This window comes from Neodiprion pinetum, chromosome 3 (genome assembly GCF_021155775.2).
Source record: "Neodiprion pinetum isolate iyNeoPine1 chromosome 3, iyNeoPine1.2, whole genome shotgun sequence".
Lineage (NCBI taxonomy): Eukaryota > Metazoa > Arthropoda > Insecta > Hymenoptera > Diprionidae > Neodiprion > Neodiprion pinetum.
This window is the reverse complement of record NC_060234.1, coordinates 25983814-26009290: the sequence shown is the minus strand read 5'-3', so window position 1 is coordinate 26009290 and position 25477 is coordinate 25983814. Positions and strand designations below refer to the sequence as shown.

The 25477-nt window shown below is 34.2% G+C and overlaps 2 protein-coding genes across 10 annotated transcripts; one reads left to right on the top strand and one right to left on the bottom strand.

The window, feature by feature from the left end:
• Positions 1 to 66: 66 nt before the first annotated feature.
• sno (strawberry notch) lies at positions 67 to 16374 on the bottom strand. Of its 8 annotated transcripts, XR_006881952.2 has the most exons (15): positions 16272 to 16374; positions 15651 to 15753; positions 13502 to 13603; positions 13115 to 13135; positions 12169 to 12411; positions 11274 to 11408; positions 11041 to 11181; positions 9916 to 10862; positions 9409 to 9689; positions 8904 to 9268; positions 7380 to 8763; positions 6891 to 7204; positions 6449 to 6574; positions 5908 to 6079; positions 67 to 5751 (listed from the first exon to the last, which is right to left on the bottom strand). XR_006881952.2 is itself a non-coding variant. In XM_046615306.2 (14 exons), the coding sequence occupies exons 1-13, from the start codon at positions 16290 to 16292 to the stop codon at positions 6468 to 6470; spliced, it is 4164 nt and encodes a 1387-aa protein (XP_046471262.1). In that variant the 5' UTR covers positions 16293 to 16374; the 3' UTR covers positions 67 to 6079; positions 6431 to 6467. The 8 variants fall into 8 exon arrangements, 7 of the variants coding, with proteins under 7 accessions (XP_046471262.1, XP_046471261.1, XP_046471263.1 ...); XM_046615306.2 differs by having other exon boundaries at positions 67 to 6079; positions 6431 to 6574; XM_046615305.2 differs by having other exon boundaries at positions 67 to 6079.
• A 2615-nt stretch (positions 16375 to 18989) lies between these two features.
• Positions 18990 to 25305, top strand: Set8 (SET domain containing 8). 2 transcript variants are annotated; one of them, XM_046616956.2, is made up of 4 exons: positions 18990 to 19317; positions 20725 to 20932; positions 21045 to 21621; positions 22192 to 25305. In XM_046616956.2, exons 2-4 carry the CDS (start codon positions 20767 to 20769, stop codon positions 22400 to 22402), a joined length of 954 nt encoding a protein of 317 aa, XP_046472912.1. In that variant the 5' UTR covers positions 18990 to 19317; positions 20725 to 20766; the 3' UTR covers positions 22403 to 25305. The 2 variants fall into 2 exon arrangements, with proteins under 2 accessions (XP_046472912.1, XP_068990618.1); XM_069134517.1 differs by lacking the exon at positions 20725 to 20932.
• Positions 25306 to 25477: the final 172 nt, after the last annotated feature.

Genomic DNA, 25477 nt, shown 5'->3' with positions numbered 1-25477 from the left:
TGATTGAAATTTTTATTACGAATATTTTGAGCATCGATATTATTACGTGCATGATTTTTCAACATCTTAAGACATTCAAATGATTTGAATTGACGTTCTGACCCTACGACCATTATTGAAAAATTACATAAATACAGTACATAAAGCAAAAGGCGAGATTAACGTGCCAGCAGAGACACTAACAAATTCGAAGTAGTTTCAGCTATAAGTAATTGGTAAATCTTTTCTCTCTAGAACAAGTTTACACTATATCTTGACTTTCTGAAGCACTAAAATGAATTACAAATGCGATTACCTGATTATTAGTGCCAAAAGTTAATAATTGTAAACTTACAGAATTTCAAACCTTTCATGCGGAAAAGGTATTCAGGTTTAATATATATACCGACTGTCCAATTGACCATCATCCTTAACCAAATTTACTTTACTGACTGACTGCGTAAAAAACTGTCGTTCATATATGTACTCACTCACTAGTTACACGTACCTGCATTCAGCATTTTTCTACCTAGAAGTTTGTTCAATGACTGCTGTAAAATACACATTAGAAAATTTCACCATTAACTCCAACTTTTTTGTTTTCCCCGTAATATTAAAGTTTACCAATGTCTTCTATTTTTTTATTACAATCTCATTATACTACAATAATTATATCAGTAATGAGCCGTTACTAGATTTCTGTAAGTTAATACTTTATTGAAATGGCTTGGTTAGTACATTAATGTGCTGGTGATTATGTATCATATGTAAATATGTCAGACTGAAATAAAGAGTACGACGTACATACGCATCATTTTCCAGATAGTTGTTTTTTTCAAATACCACGAAGCCAAGTAATGAAAAATAATCAATGATGAATCTGCCAAGACGAATGATCAGAGAGCAATAATTAAAATACTTTTATTAAGGAACGGTTTTTCTAATATATCTGTACAGATCTTTTACCAATTCTCTCTCGTGAATTTATGAACGCTTGTTGATTTTCTATAGTTATATAGAACATATAATAATTATTAATCAATACTTATAATAACGAGGGGTATTTCTATTAGTTACCATATCGGATAATTAGAGTCGCCAATAAGCTAAATGAAGTGTATTCCTATATTCAATGACATGGGTATATTGAAAGATGAGGGTGAAATTACAATTAAAGAAGCATAAACATATAATAATACCTTATATTGCACGCCCAATCATGTGCAGAAACTTTATTGTTACAACGTAAAATAACATCGTATGTACCAAGTATCGATCAACATTCCTCTGCATTTTTACGGAAATTGTAAATAACTGTGCTTTACAATTACGAAAAACCGAATTGGAAAATCTGATATCAATATTGAGATATGCAATGGATTGTAACAAGTACGGGTACAAGTTAAAATGTTCTCCACAATTCTTACAACCTGAATGAGAAATTTTAATACCAAGCTAACGGATATAGCGTACAATTGGTAAAAAATTATTAAGGATGAAATAGTTTTAACTCCTAATTGAAAATACCAAGAACGAAATACTGTTACTTTTTTGGATGTGATTTTTATTTATTTGGATGTGAAACACTGGTCTCATTACGGCAATAATTGCACTTTGTATGTACATCCGTTATAGCTGAGAAATTAAAATTCCACAAATTTTACGTCCTCCCACAATCGATAATATAATCCACATTCCCTACAACTTTTATATCATACTCAGATGTGTCGTAAAGTAAATAAAAATTGGCCCATAGGAAGGTAAAGCATAGATAGTGAATGTATGTGGTGTATTGTCACATTCCTCCTTTTCACAGTCTCTCAATTCAAATGCATGTTCACATGGACGCTATTACTAATGAATCTCAAAACTAAGAAATTGAAGGAAGAATGCTAGATGTCACCTTCAGTAAAAATTACAGATCACAGTTATTGCAACGTGAATAGTAACAACATAACACCTTTTGCCTTATGGATGGTGATAACAACTCTTTCCCAGTTTTTACTTCAAAGGGAAATATTTGTGCAAAAATGATGGGAAGTACACAACCACAATAATTCTAAAAACGATTGTATTCAAGCAAAGTTGATACAGGGAAACTATGCATCGTACACATAACTTGTTTCGCCATCAAAACTATATTGAAATTATGTAATTGTTGTGTAATTGTAACTCAGATAGATTGAATTACGACTCTCAATACTGTATGCGATAGCTGGCAGAAAAAACAAAAATAACGCTATTGAACTGTAAGTCAATTGTCGATTTATACAGTTATATGCCTGCAGAAGTGTTAAATTGCTCACTTATCTGTGGTACTTCATTTTATCTCACAACTAAGTGTAGGTGTGAGTTAAGTAAAGAGACTTAGTCATGTGCCAATTTCAATGACAATTGAAAAATAAATTTTCTTAAGCAATCTTCACACGGAATTGGGATGGTAGAAAATGATGCATACTTTGGTACAAAATTAAATATTTCGATATGAATTACAGAAAACACAGAGGAATGTAGAAACGTAAATCATATTGTGTCATCTTTGAAGACGTTTGTTGAGGTTTGAAAAAAAAGTAGGATTTTTTTTTTTTATTGAGTTATCTGGTAGACACTCATCTTGCATTGCGATCCATACAAACACCTAATATACACCACGGGTATTATTGTGAATATAAATATATCATGTTCAGCGTGTCTAACATTAATAGTAATCATTAATTGAATTATTATATTTATATTATTTAGTAGTATACTAAACCATACTGTTGCCTACTATTACCTACATATGGTACCTTGAACTCAAGCATTATCCCAGCTAAACTTTTAGCGTGGTTCATATACAATACGCTTTGCATTCTGTACCTTAAATTTCGCATTGCTCGTATTTCATACAGCATTCAATGCGCTAAAGTGCTATATTGAATGTAAGAACAATGAAAATATGCACGACACTATGCCCAGCCTTTAATCTAAAACCATCAGTGAAGGAATAACAATCATAAGCCACCGATTAACTTTTGACAATATATTCACAATAACGGACATTCGGGTGAACGCATTTAGTTATCGATTATATGCGCCAAGTTTTCAGGCTATTCAGATGATTTGAGAATAAAAGCATGATAAATTTCATTTAGTCCATAGTAAAGTAAAATATGTGGAAAAATTTAATCGCCAATCAAAAACTAATACTGATGAAATAATTACTTCATAGGATACAAAATAATACATAACATTTTAAAAGACAATATAACACCACTATCGTTCAACCTTTTTATAGAGTGTGAAGTTTAGTTAGTTTTAAAAATTTAAGTTTTTTGTTTTTTACGTTGAAACACTTACTGGTTAAACATTACATTAGGGAACAAAACATGATTTTTTACGAGAGATGTTGGAAACATTTCGTGATTGAACATTTGTTTGTTAAATAAAGATAAATTAATAATAATATTGAAAGAATTGGTATTGTAATATTTTGATTGAATATGAGTTCATTAAAGTATATTCAGGTGCAATTCAATTCTGTAGATGACTCTCAAAATAAAAAAAAAACCAACACATTAAAGCAACCAAAACTGTCAATGAATCCATTTCGTAACAACTTAAGCCAATTAATAACGTAACTTAGATTACCAGCGCAAAACAAATAATCGTAGTTGCTTGACCTCCATGCACTATGCTGTTTTGTATGGCTAGGGGCATGTTTGCGTTGTTTTAGAGTTCTTTTAGTTCTATACCATAAAATACCCAAGTGCACGAATCTATATTCACCAGGAAAGTTTATAAGATTTTTTTCTTTAGTGCCAATCAGACAGGTTTGATTTTGTCAACGAATTTTCTATACTCAATAATATAATTATTTTCAGTATTGGTTGATTTGGCATGTTTCCACATAGCAAAGTTAAGTTAGCTGAAATTTGGTCAAATTTTTATAAAAGTTGGATAGATTAAAAGTTAACATTAACTTATGCCAGCCACGGGGCAAGACCTGGCGAAATGCACAGCCAAATCGTCCTTGAGTCCTATACAATGTATATACGAAATCTAAGAACACAGTGAAAAAGTACTGGCTATCGACCAGAATCAGATTGAACTGAAAAAAATTAAACAAAGCGAAAAATGTATAAAATGGTGTTTCCATTCCCAACTTTTTTATCAATTTTTTTTATCGCACTGATTAAATCTATCAGCTATTAAAGAAACAATTTTACAACTCCTCAATTTAAGACCTCTGTTAAAAAACTACTTATCTGTATTATATTTGAAGTAAACAATACCATGTCAGTGACACTCACAAGAAACCCCAGGTTGGTCGACACATTCAATTTTGATCTAGTTCATATATGTTGTAGGGTAATGAAAACTGACAGACGTATATTTTTTTTATCTACTAGTAAATGGTTTAAAGGGGTGATAATGTCCCCCACAGATGAGCACCCGGGAAGATAGGTTTCTCAGTTCCAAACAGAAGCGCTTAATGTATTTAAATCAACCTAAAGCAGAAATGTGTCTACTGGTGAATGGAACATTTCAGCATTGGTTTCGTTCAAGTATAATTAATGTATTTGAATGTTTCATTCAAGTACATCAAGTGCTTCAGTACGAAACTGAGAAACTACCCCATTGGGTGCCCATCTTTGGATGTTATTTTCACCCCTTTAAACCGTTTATTAGCAGATAAAAGAAATATGTGTCTATTAGCTTTCGATGCACTAAAAGATATGTGAGCAAGATCAAAATCAGAGAGGTCGACTTACCTAGGGTTCCTCGTCAATCAAGAATTGTTTTAAAGTTCACTCAATGTTTGAAAAACATAAGAACTTATTGAAATTTCTTCTATTGAAAATGTCGATTATAAAAAATCTCCAATGATTTGGATCACACATGTGAATATGAAAGATATATGGGGTTGTGATATAGATAACTCTAAACAAATAATGTATATTGATAATTGAATAGTTCAAACAAGATATTTGATAATGGTGATGCGGATTGCTTCACCGAAAGTTACTTCTCAGTCAAAAACTTTGTGTTGAAATGAATTTCCGAATCAAGTTGGAGAATGTTTAATACCCTTATATCGAAATACGTGACGAATTCTCGGTTTTTTTTGTCCTAATTACAGCACCTACAAGAATGTAGTAAACTGAAAGTCACGTTCTCTTACGTTTCAATACCTAACACACTTTCAGTCACACTGTTAGAGAAGATGCGTCGCATTGTACACTTTTGCTAGAGAATAAAAGCGGCAAGAATAAAATTCGAGTTTCATCTGTACTTCATACTGGACCAAGGTAAAATAGAACGCCATAGACTTACGTTCACAAAATTATCGCCTACAGCAAGGCGCAAGAAAAAGAAAAGCTTTCAGGTGTTGGTGGATAAGTTGCTTTCTTATCTAAATTCTTATAAATCCATTTTTTGGAGATTGTTGCAAATGACCAATTTCTTGTGGCTTGTAGAGCGGAAAAAAAGATTTCAAAATTGTTTTCCCCAACGACACATATAAAAGACGAATAATGTTGGATATATAGGAAAACAATTTTGGTAGCTAACTTTCCTTTCAAGCTTAGCAAAAGTTTACATTTTCTCGATTTCACTTTTAACCCTATAATATTTCTTAAAATTTAGTCGTTTGCATCTTTGAATGACAGTAATAATAATATTAATAGTAATAATTCTGATAATTAATTTATTTTATCATGGTAAAAACTTAGTAATAAATAAGGATTACCTTCCGATTATTCGATTCTGACTAATCCTGAAGATGTGAAACTAGAAGAAAAAGAAACAAAAAAGTGTCACAAATATCCATCGTCCACATCATCTATTACACTAAACGTATCCACACACAGCGATATTAGATTTATTTTCGAATCTAAAGAGTTACTTCTTCCTATTCGTGGTGGAAACAACTACGTAGCAAATTACCATTCTGTAATTCGCATTCCGCTAGATTCTGTGATCTATACATGTTTTTTTTTTCCATAACCTTGACGGAATAGCAAATATGACGTATTTATTTGTTCTGACATCAGCTCAGCATCCAGTGCATGGACAGCAACACTCATGACATGCGTACATATTTTTGGTCCTTCCATACCTGGAAATGAAAATTTTTCAATGAACTTTCCGAATAAGTGTCGTGAATATTCAGTTATAAAAAAAAAAAAAAAAAAATTGATACTTCATGGAGATACATTGCGATCGTTCTTTAATTACAATAAATTACATTAACTAGATTCATATAACCAGATTTCTGTGTCAAACTTTTCTGGCTTATTTGACATTCTTCGTAGTGATCATCGATTCTTAAGAAGCTCAACTGTATTTATTGATCAACGATAATCATTTCTTCTTACCCAAAGAAAACTTGATATTACACATAAATTGACGGTAAATTGTATTAGAAGTATATGTAAGTGTAAGAAAGTTTAGAATTCACAAAGTATACCAATTATTGTAAGCATACCAAGTACATGGCAGTCTGCTCAGAATGTTTGCTCCTCAGTTTTTTCAGCATCTGATGAGAGAGCTTCGCGCAATGCTTCCATACAAGATTTTGGGATTAACGTGCCCACTATTTTTAAGCTCTCATCTGCACAGAAAATAGAGAACATTTACATAATTTAAAAATTATAAAGTATTGTGTAGAAACGGTTTTATTTCTATTCAAATTTAACAGACGGCCTATTACCATCGTATTGTTCCAAGTATAAACCGACCCCCAATTCTAAGACAGTATTTTGGGGTATTTTTGTTAATTACCCACACATAAGACGAAGACGTTTTTGGCGGATGCTGTCAACAACAAAAAACCTCGGCTTATATTCGGAACAATACGGTATTTAGATGTATTTTTGTCAAATTAATCAAGATTTAGATTTAAAATTGAACTCAGACTAACTTCTTACCAGTTCTCAAACGCACAACCTGCATCTTTGAATTGTGGCCAGATCTTGTAGCTAGTACATTTTCTACTCGACTCCACACGCTCAGCACCGATCCTGCAAGTACATTGTAGGATCGCCTACGCAATCCAACTTCACAATCCAGTCCCAATGTGGTATTTTTGCAATTTCCCCGCCAGTACGCATGAGAACATGTGTCTACTGATGCGTCATACTGCTGAGTCCAATGTGGTTCGGCTTCTTCAGTTTCCACCTTTTTGTACTTTTTCTCTAATTCGCCCAACGTCTCTTGTCGCAACTGCAGACCCGTATTAGGCCTAGCAAAATTTCACTCTTATTGCAATTTAATCAATACATACAGTCATTGAGCACAACAGACAAAGTGCCATAGATAAATTTAGCAAGCAATATAGGAAATGCGTTTTTACGTTTGTCTAATTAAACGGATAAAAATCGAATTGACTGCTTGACAATTTTCCCACTCATGCTCACCTGTAGACTGTGTAAAGATGGTCCTTTCTATTTTCACCTTTTTTCTTGCCACTTTCGACTGCCACAGCCAATATAGCTGTCTGCTTTCCGTTTCTGACCTGATGACTCAGGTAAAAGCCTTCTTTGGATCCTGTTAGTGATTCCCACCGATCCATAGCTTCTGCCCAGCTCATCCCTCTCTCAACGTGAACGATGTGTAGCTCCGTTGGCGCAATGCCGGTTGCGTGTTTCCGTAAAAATCGGTACAATTTTACTCTCTTAACATTTTCACCAGATGTACCCAAATCGAGAATCCCCATATCAAAACGACCGGTTTTCTTCGCCTGAGTCACTATCGCATTCAACGTGTCGGTGAAGTACTTAAAAAGTCTATTTTGTAAATCGACGGGCATTCCTAAAATTCTGTTCAGAAATTTGGACATATTATTGTAATCTTTGTCTAAGGTCAAGACGCCTGGCATGCTCTCACTGTTACAAATTAGTCCAACCCCAACCAAGGCATCTGCAACGTCTTTAAAGAAGTCTCCTTTGTAATCTTGCGGTGGTGGAACCAGTGGGCTTTCATAACCCATTATTGTTTTCATAGTGGCTTCTAATGCAGCCCTACCATATTTGTTATCAATATTGAACTGTGACAAATCTCTTGTTTCTGTAGCTCGTCGATCACCGTGTGTTAAAGCCCCCAAGCTTTCTAAACGTTTTGCTACGATTGAAGCGAACCTTCGTTCTCCAGCTAAGTCGGATATTAGAAAAATGTATTCTGGAGCATTGACTTGATTGGATCTATGAGTTCTTCCAAATTGTTGGATAGCTCTGTCGGCACTCCATGGCAGTTCTAGAGTTATATGTACTCTTCGCATTTGATTTCTAGCCCGCCTATCGCTTTGCAAAGAAATACCACTGCTCGCGGCCTCGGAGATGATCGCTACCGTTTTTTCGCCATCCATAAACCTTTGTTTTTCTGTTAAATTTAAAGTTTCTAATGGAACATCTACTTCCGACCGAGATTCATACTGAATCGCACCATCCTCAGTCTGCACAACTCGACCTTTTCTGCCTGTCATTTCTGCAACGTTTTCAGGTCCGCCTAATTCATCGATAAGTTGATCCAGTGTATTTGGAGGTAATTTGTCACCAAGAGATTCGATCTGAGCCAGTAATTCTTCCTTAATGCAACAAGCACGCTCTATAGCATCACGTGGTGGAGCTTGCGACATTGACAGGCCCATTCCAGGCATTCCCATACCACTCTCACCGTTCCGTTTATTTTTGTTATGTGATGTTTTACTTGCAAGCATCGACTGAATTTTATCTTGCGTACTTAGACGTTTTTTCGGTGATTTTTTGTGCTTCTTCCCCTTTTTTTTCCTCCGGTCCCACGGATCTGTGTGGAAATGTACAAAGAACCTTAAACAACACCATCGCTTTTCAACACACTATACGTATATTAAACTAATACGTGTACACGACATATTGTGTATCTCATGGAAAATCACCAAACTTATAAAACGTATCTAGGATTACCTGCATCAGAATCACTGTCACTGTAGAAGGGATTAAAGTCAGAACTAGCGTTACTTTCATCGTCGCTACGATTATCGTCTTCACTTTCAGTTCCAGAGAGTTTAAACTCCGATCCAGAACTCCGACCACCGCCATTTCTGTCATCCTCAGACACATCATCATCGGTAGACCATGTCTTAACCTTTTTCGATGCTCTCTGTGCAGCTTGACGCACTGGTTTGCGTTTTCCTGTTGAACCTCCTGCTTCCTCAAAGTCCCCATTATGAGATTTGCCGGATTTCGGCGGCTCAAGACCAAGTAATCGATGTATTCGATTTCGATCAGGTGCTGGGAAGTGTTTTTCCACCAGAGTTTGAAGAACTCCCCTTCAAATAATAAAGCCAGTGATTATAGATTAATCCTTCAAAAATGTTTTCGTTCAAATCATTATAGAAATATTATAATCTACAAATCTACAAACAAAACGAACAAAAAATAACAATACAAAGAATACGTTCATTCTTACTTGGCTGTTGAGACAAAGTCACTGAGTTCTCCATCATCTCTCTCTAGTTGTTCTAAGGTACGGGCTTCTCCAGTAGATTGTAGACCTATCACGACACATTTGCCACATTTCACTGCTTCACGAGCAACTGCTACCGCATGTTTAACTTTAGCAGCTATACAAAGATACTTGAAAAATCTTTGATGCGAAGACCAGAATTGTCCCCACATTGTTTTTTTCATCCTGTTTTCGGCATCAATAAGTTCAGCAGCCTCTTGAAATTTCTGCATAGCTTCAACCCACTGAAACAACATGTAACCGTATTATTAACAATAGGAATGAGTTTGCTACTACAAAAGGGTGACCAGAGATTGAAAAACACTTACGACTAGGAATTTAATGAAAACTGTACATGTGTCCGAAATTTCTGGAATTTTTCATACCTAATCAGATGCCCTCACGTTTATTGGTTTTCTAAAAGTGTCGCAGCTTTGGAGAACAAAATGTTGGTAAAAAGTTTACACTCACCAGTTTCACAGAAGTGTCGTACACTTTTGTAAATTCTTTGGATAAAGGAACTTCTTCAATTTTGAATGCCACACCGTGAAAGCTGAGCTGTCTGGCTATATACATTCCTCTCAGCTTCATGTCCATAGCTACAATTTCCATAGCGCCAACACCTCTTTTTTCTACAGCAGCGATGAAGTCAGTGAATTCCGGAAAAGGTGTCCCTTCCCCCCACATACCACATCTCACCATGTAAGCCATATTCCTTGGTTCCGACGCACCCGTCGCGGAAGCGTATACAACACGTGCCTTAGGCAATTTGTTTTGAAGTTCTAATACCGTAAGGCCAGTTTTTGTTGGTTTTGAACTACCAGTAGGACAGAGATTTTTCGCTCTGTGACACTCATCAAACACAATTAACCCATCAAAGTCTTCGCCACACCACTGTAATAGCTGCTTCAGTCGGCTTTTGTATTTACCCCCACTTTGAGAAGATTCGCCGATGAGGGCTGAGTAAGTACTGAATATAACACCTTTCTTAACGTTTGAATTCACGGCCGACGATATCTTCGCATATTTAAATTTATTCAATGGATGCACTTCAATTTTTCCTGCGCCTATGTCTTTCAAGTCTCGTTCCGCATCATATTTCAAATCATTAGAAACAGATACCCAGATCGCCCGTTTTCTACCTCTTAAATAATTTTCAAATATTATTCCAGCTATTGTTCGACCTTTTCCTACTCCAGCTCCATCTCCTATGAGAAAACCAGCTCTTGTACCATCTGGTAATAAGTGCTCGTGCTGCTGCGATGCATATGTTATCGATTCTAATTGCAACGCGGACAAGGCGCCGGACCGAATAATCTCTTCAGGGATGACAACTTTATACCACACATCTGTCGGCTCCACGCTAGATAATGAAGCGGTTTCCACAACAGGATCAGGATGCTTTCGGCCTAGTTTTACTAAAACGAAATTTGATTTTATATTGAAACGATTCTTGCTAAACATAACATCTTTCGTCATTGATAATACCACTTTTTGATTTATTTGTATAATTTTCTATTATTATCGAACACAGAAAAACTTGTAAAAATACACTGTACAAAAATCTAAGTGTATCTATCTTTGTCAATATCTTACATTTTGTTGGCATGTAATCTGCGTAGGTTTCTGCAACACCCATATCTTCATCATCTACTTCTTCTTCTTCTGGCAGTGTCGGCTGCATGTTCATTTTTCCCGGATCACCGGAATTCATCCACAATTGAGATACGGCTTTACCTAATTAGATGATAAGTAAACAAGTTATAGGTAGGTTGTTGTTTTGAGATTGAACGTATAGCAACTTATTTTAAGTTCTTTTAAATAATCACCTGACAATCCTCCAGACCAATTTGGATGCATTCCGTTTTGGGTTAGGAATTGTTGCAGCATAAATGGGTTTAGACCAGCCATAGATCCAAGGCCCATTAGACTACCCATTCCCATCATATTGCTCATTTCCATTGCTAGATAAACGAGAAAATGGTATGATTCAGATTTCGACACGAACTAATTTATGGGTAAGTTGGTGATTAGTAAATGTACAATCCGATAGTGAAAGTTTTGTTGAAAATATCTAATAACTTTAAGAAAAATCATGATTGCTGATTTCTATAAATATTTGAATATACAGTTGAATTCTAGAGAAACCCATACGAAAAATTGAATAAAACGAATAACAACAGTTTTTGGCAACTTTAATAGTATTTCTATTACAGTGGGGCCTTGTCATAAGACGTCCCGTTTTCACGCGATTTTCAGCCTCAGGAGTCAACTTCCTTCACCTTCTATGACCTGAGACTACGCGCAACCCATAGGGAAAGTGTTTTGCTTCGTGTACCATATAGTAAAGTTGATCAGACACTTCCGCTCCATAACAAGTCTCGGAGGATTGGTGATACTCTCATTATAGCTCATACTCCCGAACAGCCGTGTTATAAGAAGGCCTCACTGTAGGTAATCCCAATTATACTGTTTCGAACTAACATTACAACATGATTTTTCATGTCATTGAATATAACAAATCGGTAGAGCTTTCTAGGACTTTGAATAGAACAAGCGAAGAAGATATTTTGTCTCTTCATGTTTTTACATCAAGAAATGCAATGATAAAATAAGTTTTTCATGCATCAAAAAAAAAATGCAGAAGTCCAGACACAATTTACCTCCACCGTGCGAATAATTCCAATTTCAAAAATGAATGATTAAATAAAAATTATCACATACCAGAAGGTGACTTACTATGTTGAAAAAGGGCAGCGGGATTGTAACCTGCTAAACTAGCAAGACTCGGTGGAAATGCATAGGGATTATTAGCAGCCATTTGTCCAACCGGCCCCATTCCACCTACACCCATGAAGGCCGGTGTCCCCTGAGACCCACCGACACGAAGCATCTCGTAGCCCGGAGCGGCGTTGCTTTTTGTAACTAGACCACCCGGTAGTTTATTTGCAAATTTTTGGTTGAGTACTAAAATGCAAAAGAATTCATCATGTGTAAATAACAAGTAATTCTCATTGTGAAGTGTAAGACTTGATAAAGGGGCCTATATTCCAACCTGTACGTGTTACATATCTTTAAATGTAGAATGCATAATTATGGATAGTAATTTTTGCAACATATAGTTTAACTTTGAAAAAAGTCACAGTTGCTAAGGTCAGCTTGAAGCCGGAATGAAACACGGAGTTTTTTACTCTGAGGACAAATTGGTCGAAAGGGTTTAGCCTGAATGCATTTCATCTCGTTGTATTCAATATTTCTATTGTATGTAAACAGGAATTTGTAGCTTGAATCAGTTTGCTGTTCAGTTTATGATGTATAGACAATCAGCCACAAACAGAAATTACATTCGAGTTAAATTTGACTACATCATGAATGAGCATCACCAGGAAGATTTGTTGAAGGAGCAACCAAATTTACTTGTAAATTTGAATGCACCGAAATTGGACGTGATGAGTATGTGACCTTGAAACTGATTCCATGTGTATGGTATTTAAAGTTTTGCACAGCAAAAATAAAAGAATTTTGATTATGCTGTGAAAATTACAGTCAGAGTACAGTAATCAGGCAATATGAGTTCTTTCATAATGCAGGTGAAAAAAAAATATTGATATATTATAAGGAGGAGGAAATCACGGTAGCAGGTACAAGTACTGAAGTAATTAATACTCACATGGCGAGGGTTCCACGAATGCTAAGTGTAACAGAGCAGTAAAGTTTTATGTTGCTTTACAGTGACGGTAAAAGTAAATCATTTACATTACATACATACTGAGAACTACAATCACCTAAAAACCTCAAGCGCTCGAAAGTAAAATTTCAATATAAAATAGAAGTCAAGCAAAACTACAAAAAATTCAGCAAGTAATCACTGCACACATCAATTAAAAAAAAAATTTTTGTTTCATTATTATTGGTGAAGTTGAGACCCATTCGACTGTTGATAGATTATCACATTTCAATCGGGTTTTGTAACCAACGTTTCAATACCACAGTAATGATGAAAGATATTTGTGGATAATATTTGATGAAAATATATAGTTTTATTCTCTTTACGTACTGCTAACTCCGCCATGTCCCTTGAGCAAGGGAGCTGGAACCAATGGTTTCTCCTCTTTAATTCCGCCAATGCCTGCAGCTGTCGCCAGATCTTTTCCACCACCTATTGTATGCAAGTTATGATGGATCAATTGCTACTATATGCCAATGTTAAAGTGTAAAGAGACTTTATCAGGTTTTCCGAATCAATAAATAATTTAGGTTTGTTAAAATATATTATATACATTTCTGTGTACTGTACGATGAAACATGCTGCCCCAACTAGAATCAACAATCCTAAGTGATTGAGGATATATTACATATACAGTCCAATTCAAAGAGTGTTAAATGAAGCAAAATCATGATAAAATAAAGAGATAAAAGGTGCATCTGTATAACTGAGATGAGATCAGGTTACACAATGTCCATTTGATAAACAAAAAAAAATCAAAACTATAAATTTCAATGAAAAATAGCCTGGTTATGAACAAGATTAAATGGTTCTATGACTTTTTAAATATGCTAAAGGTATTTGTTGATGAAATTTTTATGACTAATAGGTGTGCCTGAAGTTTGGAATGTTAAGGCCTGATTGAAAAGCATTTCAATATAAACAAATAGTTTAGTATCATATTGAACCACCATGTCACCATCCTACTCTTAACTAACTAATTAGACTTCATTCACTACTTTGGAATTTATCCTCGACACTCGGGTTTAGTGACAACTTGAGTATTTGATCCAGTCTAATTAATCAAATCTTCAGGTACATAATAATAACGCATTATGCTTGTAAATACTATGAATTCTGCACAAGTTAAATATTAAGAATCATGTAAGAACGTGATTTTTTAATATCGAAAACGATAGGGTTTTTTTTACATATTCAATTCATGTTTTCCAAATTTCTTCTGTATAAGGGAAAGTTTGTTGAAAAGAGATTCAACGATTAGCTTTAGTACTATTTATTAAATCTTTCTTTCATAACGTTCTTCTTTTAATACGTTTTGGAGCGGGCAGCACAGGTAATACACCCTTAAGATTGATAATCAGTTCTCAATGCTGTTTCAATTTTTAGTTAATTACAAAATCATCTGCGAGATAAGACACGAATAAAATGCTGTACACAATAATCGTCAGAAAACTCGATCATCATAATAGTTAAAACCATTACTTAATAAAGATGTACATACCATACATTCGAAATTCCAGGTTGTCAATCACATTCTCCTAATTTTTCAATTTTTTGGAAATGCAACAATTTGATCGAACCATTATTTTAAAATGTGAAAACACTATTTTAAACTATATGTATTTTTAAACTATATTTATTCAAGGATTTTCCTAAAACCCAACTCATGATCTTTCCTTGTATTATTAACTTGGGATTTCCCTGGAACAATTTAACCATCTCCTTGCTTCCGGCATTCATTAACAGAGTACATTGCCAACTTTCTCTTTCTTTCAATTCATTATTTTTAATTGGTATTTTAAATTTATAATTTAGTATTACAGATAATATTAATATTACTGTGACCATGTGTTTGTGAATACATAGTCCTATGCTACTTCAAATCATTCTGTCTTGCAACATGATACGTAATTCGGTATTCCTATGTAATATAATCTGTTTGTTTTTTATTTGCCATCATTGATCTATACTGACTTCTTAGTTAATTGCATTTTTTTTATTACAATTATACTTCATTCTTATTTCTCTTCAACTAATGCAAGCTATCACAGTCATTAACTACAGGTATTCTTGTTATCTATACACAGAATTTGTCGCATATTTTACTTGAAACTTTTTATTTTTTACTCAACTCTTAAAGTAGGTATTACATTGTTATTTTTTCTAACCATTTTAATTTTTATTTTATTTGAATAGACAATTTCTTCTCATATGATGGCAATCTATTAAGAATTTTCATGGCGATGAGCATTATCAAATTTACATTATATGTATGGGCACGTACAAACAATTGCTTCAATTGCATCGAGCAGAAGTATGACAAACATTTTTCTATAAAAAAGAACCATGTGGCGAAAACATTATGACGACTTTCTCAAACAGTTGTCTTGATTTGAATACCACATGAACATGGGTAAGCCAATGGAGAAAACTGAGTCCACTTAGAAAGATAAAAAATTGCATTTGCTGTCAAGCTCACCTGGTACTTCTATTTTATCTGGATCCTCATCGTCATCAAAATCACTGCCACTACCTGCACTGCTGTCTTCGCTGACTTCTTCAGCTTTATACCTCTTTGTCGACTGTAAAGAATAATCAGAATGTGGAATGAGAATACTGATGATAATTATGCTAGGGTAAATAAACTATTGTTGATTACTATCAAGCAAATCATAGTAAAAATCGAATGATATTGCAAAAAAAAGCATGTCGAATTGGTTATGTCACACGACTGCCAACCTAAGGTTATTTTTTTAAATCTATTTTTTTCTCCGTCCGTACAAATGACGAAACAAAGGATTCTCTTCAGCAAAGAACATGCAATGATAATCACAACGTCTTATTCGATATCCTACCATTATAACGGCGGATGTTTATTACATGCGGGATATTTATACTTGAATCATCCACATAGAGATAAAAACGCATCCGAGTAGCCTCGCGCGGCTTCTTTGACCGCGGTCTATCAAAATATAAAAATTTCGCTATGCACCTCTCGGTATTTAACACGATCCATACGTCTGATCAAGATAAATGATTTAATAACTTGTCACACTCCTTATCATGTGTCAACACAGGTTAATTCTTATGTAGTACTTACGGTTCGTTTCGGCCTGGGCATTTTATCAGGAAGATAGTTAAATTCTACACTCTTTTACCCCGCACAGCTCCCGCCATCTTGGGTTGCCATACCCACAATGCACTGGTTCAGATACAAAAACACTGGCATCGAGTATCTAGTATCCTCGTTGCACGGGGTTGCCGCTGCTGTAGATTTCACTAATTTAAAATGTCCGCCTTAAAAAGAAAAAGAACCGCACGGTGCGCTGGCCTACACAGATGGGTTGTATAGAGATTTTTCATGTATTATCATTAAGTATGTAGGAAGATAAATTTCAACGTTTACTACGTACTAAATAATCTTCCAGGCATTCAAATATCCCTAATACAATAAGAAATTCATTTGAAAAATAGCCTTAGCCGGGTTTAATCGATCCAAACTACACCTAGCTGACAGCGCCATCTCTTGTCTCATGTACTAACTGATGCTGAGAAATATCCAATATGGCCGAGTATCGAATTTCGCATCTCTAGTAAGGCAATGATTGTGTATGTATGGAAGATGTACGTATATACCGTCGACTGAGGATATACAAAGACTGATAACCCTAGGTTACTTTTCGTAGCAGTTTGCCGAGTCTGACTGGGCTTGGGGGTATTAGCAGTTTCACGTATTATCAACCAAGCATCTGATCACGCCAGTAAAAAAAGTTCTCCATAACCAACAATTATCGCATGCAAAACGTTGGTAACATACCGTCGTCATCATGAAATTGAAAACTTGAGAAAATCCCGTGCAAGAAATATGTACACCGAAATTATACAACGGATAATTAAATGTTAATCAAATATATTAACGTGTATCGTTTATATTCAAGCAAATATATCAAATCTTTTATAAGCGACACTAGCATCTCTAAAACGCTCAATTTATTTTTTCAAAGGTTTTTAGGTAGTCAACTTTGAGCTGCAATTATTTTGGAATGATTTCGAAATACTTTACTTTTAGTTCCAAGCATTTCAAGAACTTTCCTATGAAGAATTTTCGCTTGCTTTGTTGAGGACTTTTAAAATTATAAGTTGAAAACATTCGATATCTCAAGTTTTGAAAATGAAAGAAAAATTCTTAAACACTTTTCTCTTTGCAAGAAGCACGTTGAAAATATGTAGAACGATGAACCTATTTTATGAGTTTTTCCCAAAATCTGGAATCGGTAATTGGGTCTTACTTAAGAAAAATTACGCAAGTACTTGAATAAATATAAAAATGAATCTATTACGAGGTTCGTTGCAAATTAACTGGAATGAAGAATAGAAGACTTGTGGATTTATTTCAAATTGTGATAAGCTGTTAAAATTGACTTTCAGTAATACGACTTTTTGAAAATGTGACGAAATAGGTACAAAAAATTATTTTACCTTCTGTACAATATTGACGTACTTATCAAACCATATTTTTTTTCTCAGTTGTTAAAATGGCAGATATTGATTATTGTCAATTCGTAATTTTTGGAAGCGCTAGAAAACATGAGAAAAATCTCTTTCTCACCGGGCGAATTTTGAAATGTTCAGAATTACATTATTAACATTATTGAAAAAACAATGGCTTACTTTTCAATAACTGATTTTCAAGGGAAATAATCCGGTGGCTTTTAAGACATTAAATCCTGTTACCAACGCAACATTATACGTAAAGGCAATTTTTATCCTATCGGCTGTACGTAATACCTCTCATCGTACTTCAAAGCCTGCACGTGTCCAAACTTCTTGCCAAGACCTTTGACGCATTCATTCGAGCGAGAAAACAGTTCAGCATGAAACCATCCGTATATAATTGATAAGGATTTGATTACTACTAATCCGGAAAATCCATCTTTAGGTCAGTCGTTATAGTTTCTTATATCCAATTTAGAACTGTAATTAATTAACATCGTTCTTCAAAAAAGTCTTGTGAGTGGAACGTGGGATTAACGTGCATTAAATTACATTCAATTGTTATTAATTTACTTTAGATCGGCAAACCCTTATTCGGAGACTATTTGTCGATGTGACTTTTTGTTTCTGTTCATTTGGGTTGCATGTTCCTTATTTCCAAAAAATATTTACAAGTATTATTTTTGTGTAGAATGGTCTGGGTTTTCCGATGCAAATAAACTGTGTTTTTAAAAAACCACGTTAATCGAACGTAAGTTGAGAAATTAGTCGAGTCTTGCACGCGCGCTGCAAGTTCTCGGTCACTTCTCCGGGTGACCGAGTTGTAGTAAAAATCAGCGTCACAGTAAACAAATTACATAAAGAACAACTATATATCTTCATCCTTTGATTAACTTCTTCGACTATTTCTCCTATCGTTTGCATCAAGAAAAGGTTTCTAACTCTGTAAACAGGAAACCAGGTGTACGTTTATTGTGCATCTATTTAGATAACATTATTTTTGTCGATCTGATGAAGTTTCATTAACATTACTGAATTTGGCTCAAATGAACTTGCATAGTTGAAAAGTGTAGATAGATGGATAGATAGATGGATACGTCATTTGACTCTGCAAAATCTGGATACACGCTGTGAACGATGGTAAGATCAGTTTTTGTCGTCTTTGCCACTTCACGTACCGACCATTTGCCGGATTGGGTTTTCGCGCATGTCAGGATGCAGAGGGCGCTGCTTGACAATGAATTTATAACGCCCACATTCCATAACCAAAGGTCTCACCAGGCTATCAATCTCTCTGTATCCACAGTAAACGGCGAGATGGCAAACCGAGCAGTCTGCAGTGACTTCCTCGCTTTATTAGTGTTGTGTTATTTACGTTGACGTTTTTAGGTTTGATTAATTGTTAACTTGTAATTAAACATCTCCGTGCAACGGAGGCTAAGTGGTGAATTTTTCCTACGAAAGATATAATAATATAATATAATAGCCCGCGATTAGATAACTTGGCAATAATTTAAAAAGCATGCCAGGTGATCGAGCAGTTGTGAACGCTACCAATTGTTACAAACATTTTGTATTCTAGTGGCTTATAAATTATAAATTTATAACAATATTTTAATCAGTACCGAGACCAATTGTCGACATTGTCAAAGGTGAGTTTATCTTCCGTCCAAATGATGTTTTTCACTTATGCATTTATACGTTTGCTAAGCAAACCGTTATTGGTTATGTTTTCGAACCATATTCGAGCATAATTTTTTTTCCCACTCGATGAGTCTCACGTAATCTCAATTTTTTTAAGTTCGGCTAACAGAATGGAAACTGTAACCGTTTTACAGAATTACTCACTTACCGCGAAATTTTCGAACCCTACTAAGTGGATTGTACTCGTAACTTGAATTCAAAGCGTACGTTTTACGAGCATATATGCAGCCTGCATTGTATATAAGCATGACATTTGTTTGGTAATTTGTGTACAGCCATCTCATTCTGACAGCATCAGTTGGGTACATCATAAATAATACTTATTAGTGTGTATCGACCTTGATTTTTATGTAACCATCAACTGTCAAGCATAGGACATATTTTTACTATCCATATCTCTGTTCTTCCTCCTCTCACAATTGACTGTACTATTCTTTTATTTTTGATGGGACGCTAGTCTAAAGACAATGTTTGCACCGTAATTATGCTTCAAGTGCACGTGTATTCAACTTCTCACACTATGTCAGTCACTGAAAACAAATGGCTAATGGCTAATGGCTAATGGCAAACTGCATTGTTGTATGTAATGAAAATTCAGTTTTTATTACGTGTGATTGCACTGTTTTTTTTTTCATGTCTTATTCTCTTTGTAAAAAATGTCTGTCTGATTTAGTTGTACCTCTGCAACTAGAATTCGTGCACAAAAATGTATTACGCATACATACATAACACAGACTAATAATACTGAGGAAAGAGACATTGGACCTATATATATATATACAATATGTACACATAGTTGATTCATCAAACACTTGTCATTTTGTTCTTCACTGCACAGAATCTAGTATTAAGTCTCTGAGTTCTTAGGTCAATGTAAAATCACAATCCCCCAATGGCAATTATTTCTATTACCATTGTTTCATCACTCGTTAAATAAAAAAACATACGATTATGTTCGGAGGCTAAATCCTTGCAATTTAATACATCAATATTTTAAAGTTTCCAAATCATCGTCAGAGCGTCTTTAAAATGGGCGATGATTCCTAAAGCAGTTACCTTTAGTTAGATCTAGCATTGTTTTTATGAAAACGTTCTGGTTTAACAACATATAGTTAACTCATGCATATATCCGCTGAGTTATAACTCTTGAGAGACAAATTATGTCCATGAGATTGTCACTATGTAGGAATAAAAGCAGTACTTATAATAGAAAACAGAGATTTGTTTACCGGGCTTTCACAAAAGAAAATACAACCTGCTATTCTAGCTAGCTTCCTTTTTATAACAAAGAATGTATCTCTACTAAAAAATATTGTAAATATAGTCTTTCATTCCAATTATTCTTATATTTTCAGTTGTCTCAAGGTCATTCTTGTGAAGCTATAAAACGAATACATATGTACAAAATGGATATTCATCTTCGATCAGGACACAGGCAAAAAAAACTTGACACCACCGATAATCAGAAACAGTTTTTAAATAATTTAGAAGATCAATTTTCATGCACTAGGAGTTCACCAAGGCGACAAAATGGGTTTGATCAGCAGCTGTTCAAGACAGATGGTGTGTCGTCAATTTTTCTTTGTAATACATGATTTGTGCTACTGTTAATCTGACAGTAAAACTGTGTTGAAGTTTGATAAATGGAAGACTTATTGAATTTATATTACCATAGAAACTCCAGTTGCTGTACCAGTCAATGGACCTCCAACTCCGCATCGGATCAATATGACAAGAACAGATTCTGAAGATTCTGAAAAACCAAATGCTGGTGATAATACAAATACGAGCAAGATATTTTATCGAGAGTCTCCCAGTACTGTGCTGGACAATGTACAAAATCCTGCCAAAAAGTCATTGAAAAAAGGTCGTAGAAAACTCAATCCAAACAACACCGATGGACAAGGATTACTAAAAATGACTGCGAATAGAACCAATCACAAATTAACAGACTATTTCCCAGTTCGTAGAAGTGTTCGTAAATGTAAAAGAACTGTGTTAGAAGAACAACAGAGGGACATGGAAAATAAGGTTCTATGTCAGGTGCAGGATGGGCTGAAAATACAAGAGTTCATTGGTAAGGGCAGAGGAATTGTTACAACGAGAGAATTTCGGAAAGGTGACTTTGTGGTAGAATATATCGGTGACCTGATTGATCAAAATATGGCTAAAAAACGAGAAGCTGAATATGCTCGAGATCACAGTACAGGATGTTACATGTACTACTTCAAGCACCGTAACCAACAGTATTGGTAAGTATATAATATCGTCATTCTGATTATTAACAAAGTGAGTTGGTTGTAGGAAAGACCCAAAAGACCATTTGCATTTAATTTTTGAGGTTTTCTTCTCTATACTAAAAAAGTTTCTATTTTCATACTAATAACAATAATAATAATTCCTCCTTACACTCGCCGTACCCAATAGAGTATGTCCCCAGAAGCCACATTGTGACTTGTGTAGGGCAAGGCAGGGGATGGATCGGTAACCATTATTGTGCGGCTGCAGCCAACTTAAGATGTTCGATAGAAATACCCGCATTCGCACAAGGGATAAGGAAAACTGCCGAAATCCTTGTGCGAGTGTAGCCGGACCGAGTTCAAACCCCAACTTGCCTATTCGGCGTCTGAACGGAGTCACCCAACTTACATTTTTTGCGAGTTACAGCTCAGGTCTTGCTTGACAAACTAGAGATTTGAACTCGAGTCCTGCCATTATACAGTTTCACATGCTATGTGCTATGCTACTATGATCTATCGTCAAACGGTGACGTTTTTTTTTACAAGTATGAAACTAACAAACATATTATTTTCTGTTTACAGTGTGGATGCAACACCAGAATCAGATAAGTTAGGCAGATTAGTAAATCATTCTCGTAATGGTAATCTGATTGCACGTGTGATAGAAGTTGGATCTATACCACATTTAGTCCTTACGGCTAAAGATGACGTACCACGTGGTGTTGAAGTGACTTATGACTATGGAGACCGTAGTCGAGAATCTATCCGTAATCATCCATGGTTAGCATTGTAACGAGAAGTAGGATCATTCTTACATCTCCGGTAATTAGTCATAATTAGATAAAATAATTTTTAACCAGTGCACATATTTGCAGTCCCTCGAGTTGCTAGTTACAATAATGCAAGTGCCCCTAAATTATGTAAAAATGTTTACAGAGACTGAGATTACGATAAATTTAACACTGGTTTTGTACTAACTAATATCTTGGTAATTGCCCATGTAATCAATAAATGAAAAATTTATTCAACTCTGTAAAATTGCTAGAAATTTACAAATTTAATGTGATGGTAAACATCACATGAGAATGGCAGGCACAGATTATCGCTGTGTACTGCAATATTAGGGACCTCCTGCATATGGTGGAAAAACTTCCTTCAGGAGCCAACGATACCCGTTGCGTTTAACAATATACATTACGCGCTTTTGAGTGATGTTCGAACGCGAAATTCTTGAATATGAAATTGTATCTGTCAAATATGTGATTAAAAAAATTACTTCTTCGGTAAAAAAGTTTGATGAAAAATAAAATTTTATATCCAACGAACTCTGAAATAAAAAAATTACAAGTGCATATAACAACGGTGATTTTAACTTTATGCCTACGTTCAAATCTCCTCCTCAATATCATAAAAAACAAACTTTTCTCAATAACGTGAATCTGAAATCGTCAGATGCCATTTCACGTCAAACATTTTTACCAAAGAATTAACTCTTCTTTTTAATTTAAACCTGTTCGTTTCCAAGAATATTTCCCTCGAACATCGTTTATCCGCGTATAAATGTATTGCAAAGAGAAACTGATCAGATTGACTCTTAATATTATTACCTATTTTACACTCATTTAATCAGTTTTAATGTATATTTATTGGTTTGGTACCGTTAAAGATATTATTTTTGTATAGGTTTATGTTTCGAAACAGACAATTAGTATCATTCAGTGATTTATGATTGTAGTATTTAATTAACCTTTTCAATGCAATGATTCTCACATTCTTAATAAATATTAATGAATAAATTTAGCTCTTCTATATATCTACAATAAGGATTTTTAAACGATACTTAGTGATATTCACATTTCTTTTCATCATCTCGAGAAACTTCTACATTTTTTAAATCTCTCGCAATCGAAATTCTATGTAAAACAATGGTCCTTACTACATATTTTTGCAAAGTACAAAATAGAGCTGATGAACTGCACTGGATTGCAAATAAGTAGTAAATGAAAGAGAAAACAAATAGTAATTCGAATAGAAATTATCAATGGGTATAGCATAATAAATACCCCAGTTCAATGAATAATAAAAAAATGACATACTATTTATATAAAATTGCAAAAATGTGAAACACCATTATAATTATAGCCGATTTAACTATTATATGCGTTATACGAAAATCCTGTGGAAGCAGTTGAAAAAGTTGAATAAATAATGTTTCTTTGAAAATACTATGCCAATTGTGTAGGAATAAGAATGCTAGTTTAAAATCGTATCACCATACAGGAGCAAACAAAACTGTCCTTTGATAAAAAATTTCAAGGCGCTTAGCGTCCAACGACAACTGGTTTTGATTAATTAAAAAATGAGCACAGTGCGGGAATAAAATCCAATTCCGATCGTAGTGTGATGAACTAAAGTTATTTAAACATATTTATTATTCAGTTACGATTATCCTAAGTGGCTTGGGCTATTACAGACTTGGGCTATGTTAAAATTCTTATTACAAATTGAAATATATACAGTTATAAAGTTATGGCGAGAACTGCACAAGCCTAGAAGTTCGGATGGGAGGTAAAAGATAGTAAACGTTAATGTAAATCATCATAGTGTTTAAAAAAGTTTGAAGAATTTGGATAAATAGTTACAACTATCTTATCACAGATTTGATGAATAACTAACTATTATTTAAGCGATCCCGTTGAAGATTAAAAATCAAACGTTTGTTATTTAAATTCTAACTCAATAGCTACATAACTGCCTGTTGTATTTAAATTGTACAAACTAATGAATAGCCGTGCTTCGTTTATCCTTATTTATCTTTGATCAAGTAAAATATCTCACTCTCAAATGGGTGGACTAAAATATAGTAATGACTTAGATGTTATACAAATACGTCGGCTCTGCCTGCCTTATTAATATTTTAGTAACATATATTGTCTAGTATTCACATAAAGTTAACGTTAGTAGATAATTTATGTTAATAATTAGCCTGTATAGTATTCAGTTGACTATATACCTGTGTATATTCATTTATAATGTAGTCACTTACTTCCGGAATATTTCTGGTAAATAGTGTAATACTATCAATGTGAATATTAATGACATTGTCAATAATCATCCCTGAAAAATTTTATTTTAATTCTTTTTAAGCATGTTTCTACTTTTTCTGAGGTGATCAAACTAGCAAATGGTCCTTGATTGATTTAAATTTGGCTTCATAACAATGTAAAATATACTTTTTTCTACCCAATAGACAACTTGTACATTTGATATAGTTTTGATACAAAATTGAATTGTTATACGTATTTAGTTGTGCCAATGATCAGTATAATTTCACAAAGAAATTTACTATTTTTGGTGTTACCGAGCCTATTAAGAGAATGTTATAATTTTGTTGGTATCTCGTAATATTTTAAGAGTTTCAATGACCCTGATAAAAACAAGTAATTACTTCTGACAGTTGGATTTTGTTCCGCAGTTTGAACTTTCCCTGCCAGCTTTTTTCTCTTAATTCATCAATTCAACATGTCTACAACTAAAATCTCTGATCATTTAATTACCTCTACGACTGAATTGAAACAAAATATCATAGATAACTTTTTAGTGAATGCATATATAGGTATACATATTTTTTATTATACGCTTTATGTTATTACAAAGATGTCATGAATAAAAATATAATTGTGCACATGAACATAATATTGAGATGATGTTTTTATTGAAAGATTCTAGGTGTGTAACAATTGGAGCTGGTCTAATTGCGCGATTTTCTTATCATGATATAAAAGTACTTGAAACGTTGAATTTCAATGAAACATTGCCAAATAATTTTCAATTCAAATTCTTCCAATATTCACAAGAGTAATGATAA

Excerpts from the sequence above, each read along its gene's own strand:
- sno (XM_046615306.2), bottom strand. The coding sequence starts at position 16,292 with ATGCCCAGGCCGAAACGAACC. Across the intron at positions 13,136-13,501 it reads GGGACATGGCGGAGTTAGCA|CATTCGTGGAACCCTCGCCA; the intron begins GTACGTAAAGAG and ends TGTTACACTTAG. Across the intron at positions 11,182-11,273 it reads TTGGTCTGGAGGATTGTCAG|GTAAAGCCGTATCTCAATTG; the intron begins GTGATTATTTAA and ends TCATCTAATTAG.
- Set8 (XM_046616956.2), top strand. The coding sequence starts at position 20,767 with ATGTACAAAATGGATATTCATCTTCGATCAGGACACAGGCAAAAAAAA. Across the intron at positions 20,933-21,044 it reads GCAGCTGTTCAAGACAGATG|AAACTCCAGTTGCTGTACCA; the intron begins GTGTGTCGTCAA and ends ATATTACCATAG. Across the intron at positions 21,622-22,191 it reads CACCGTAACCAACAGTATTG|TGTGGATGCAACACCAGAAT; the intron begins GTAAGTATATAA and ends TTCTGTTTACAG.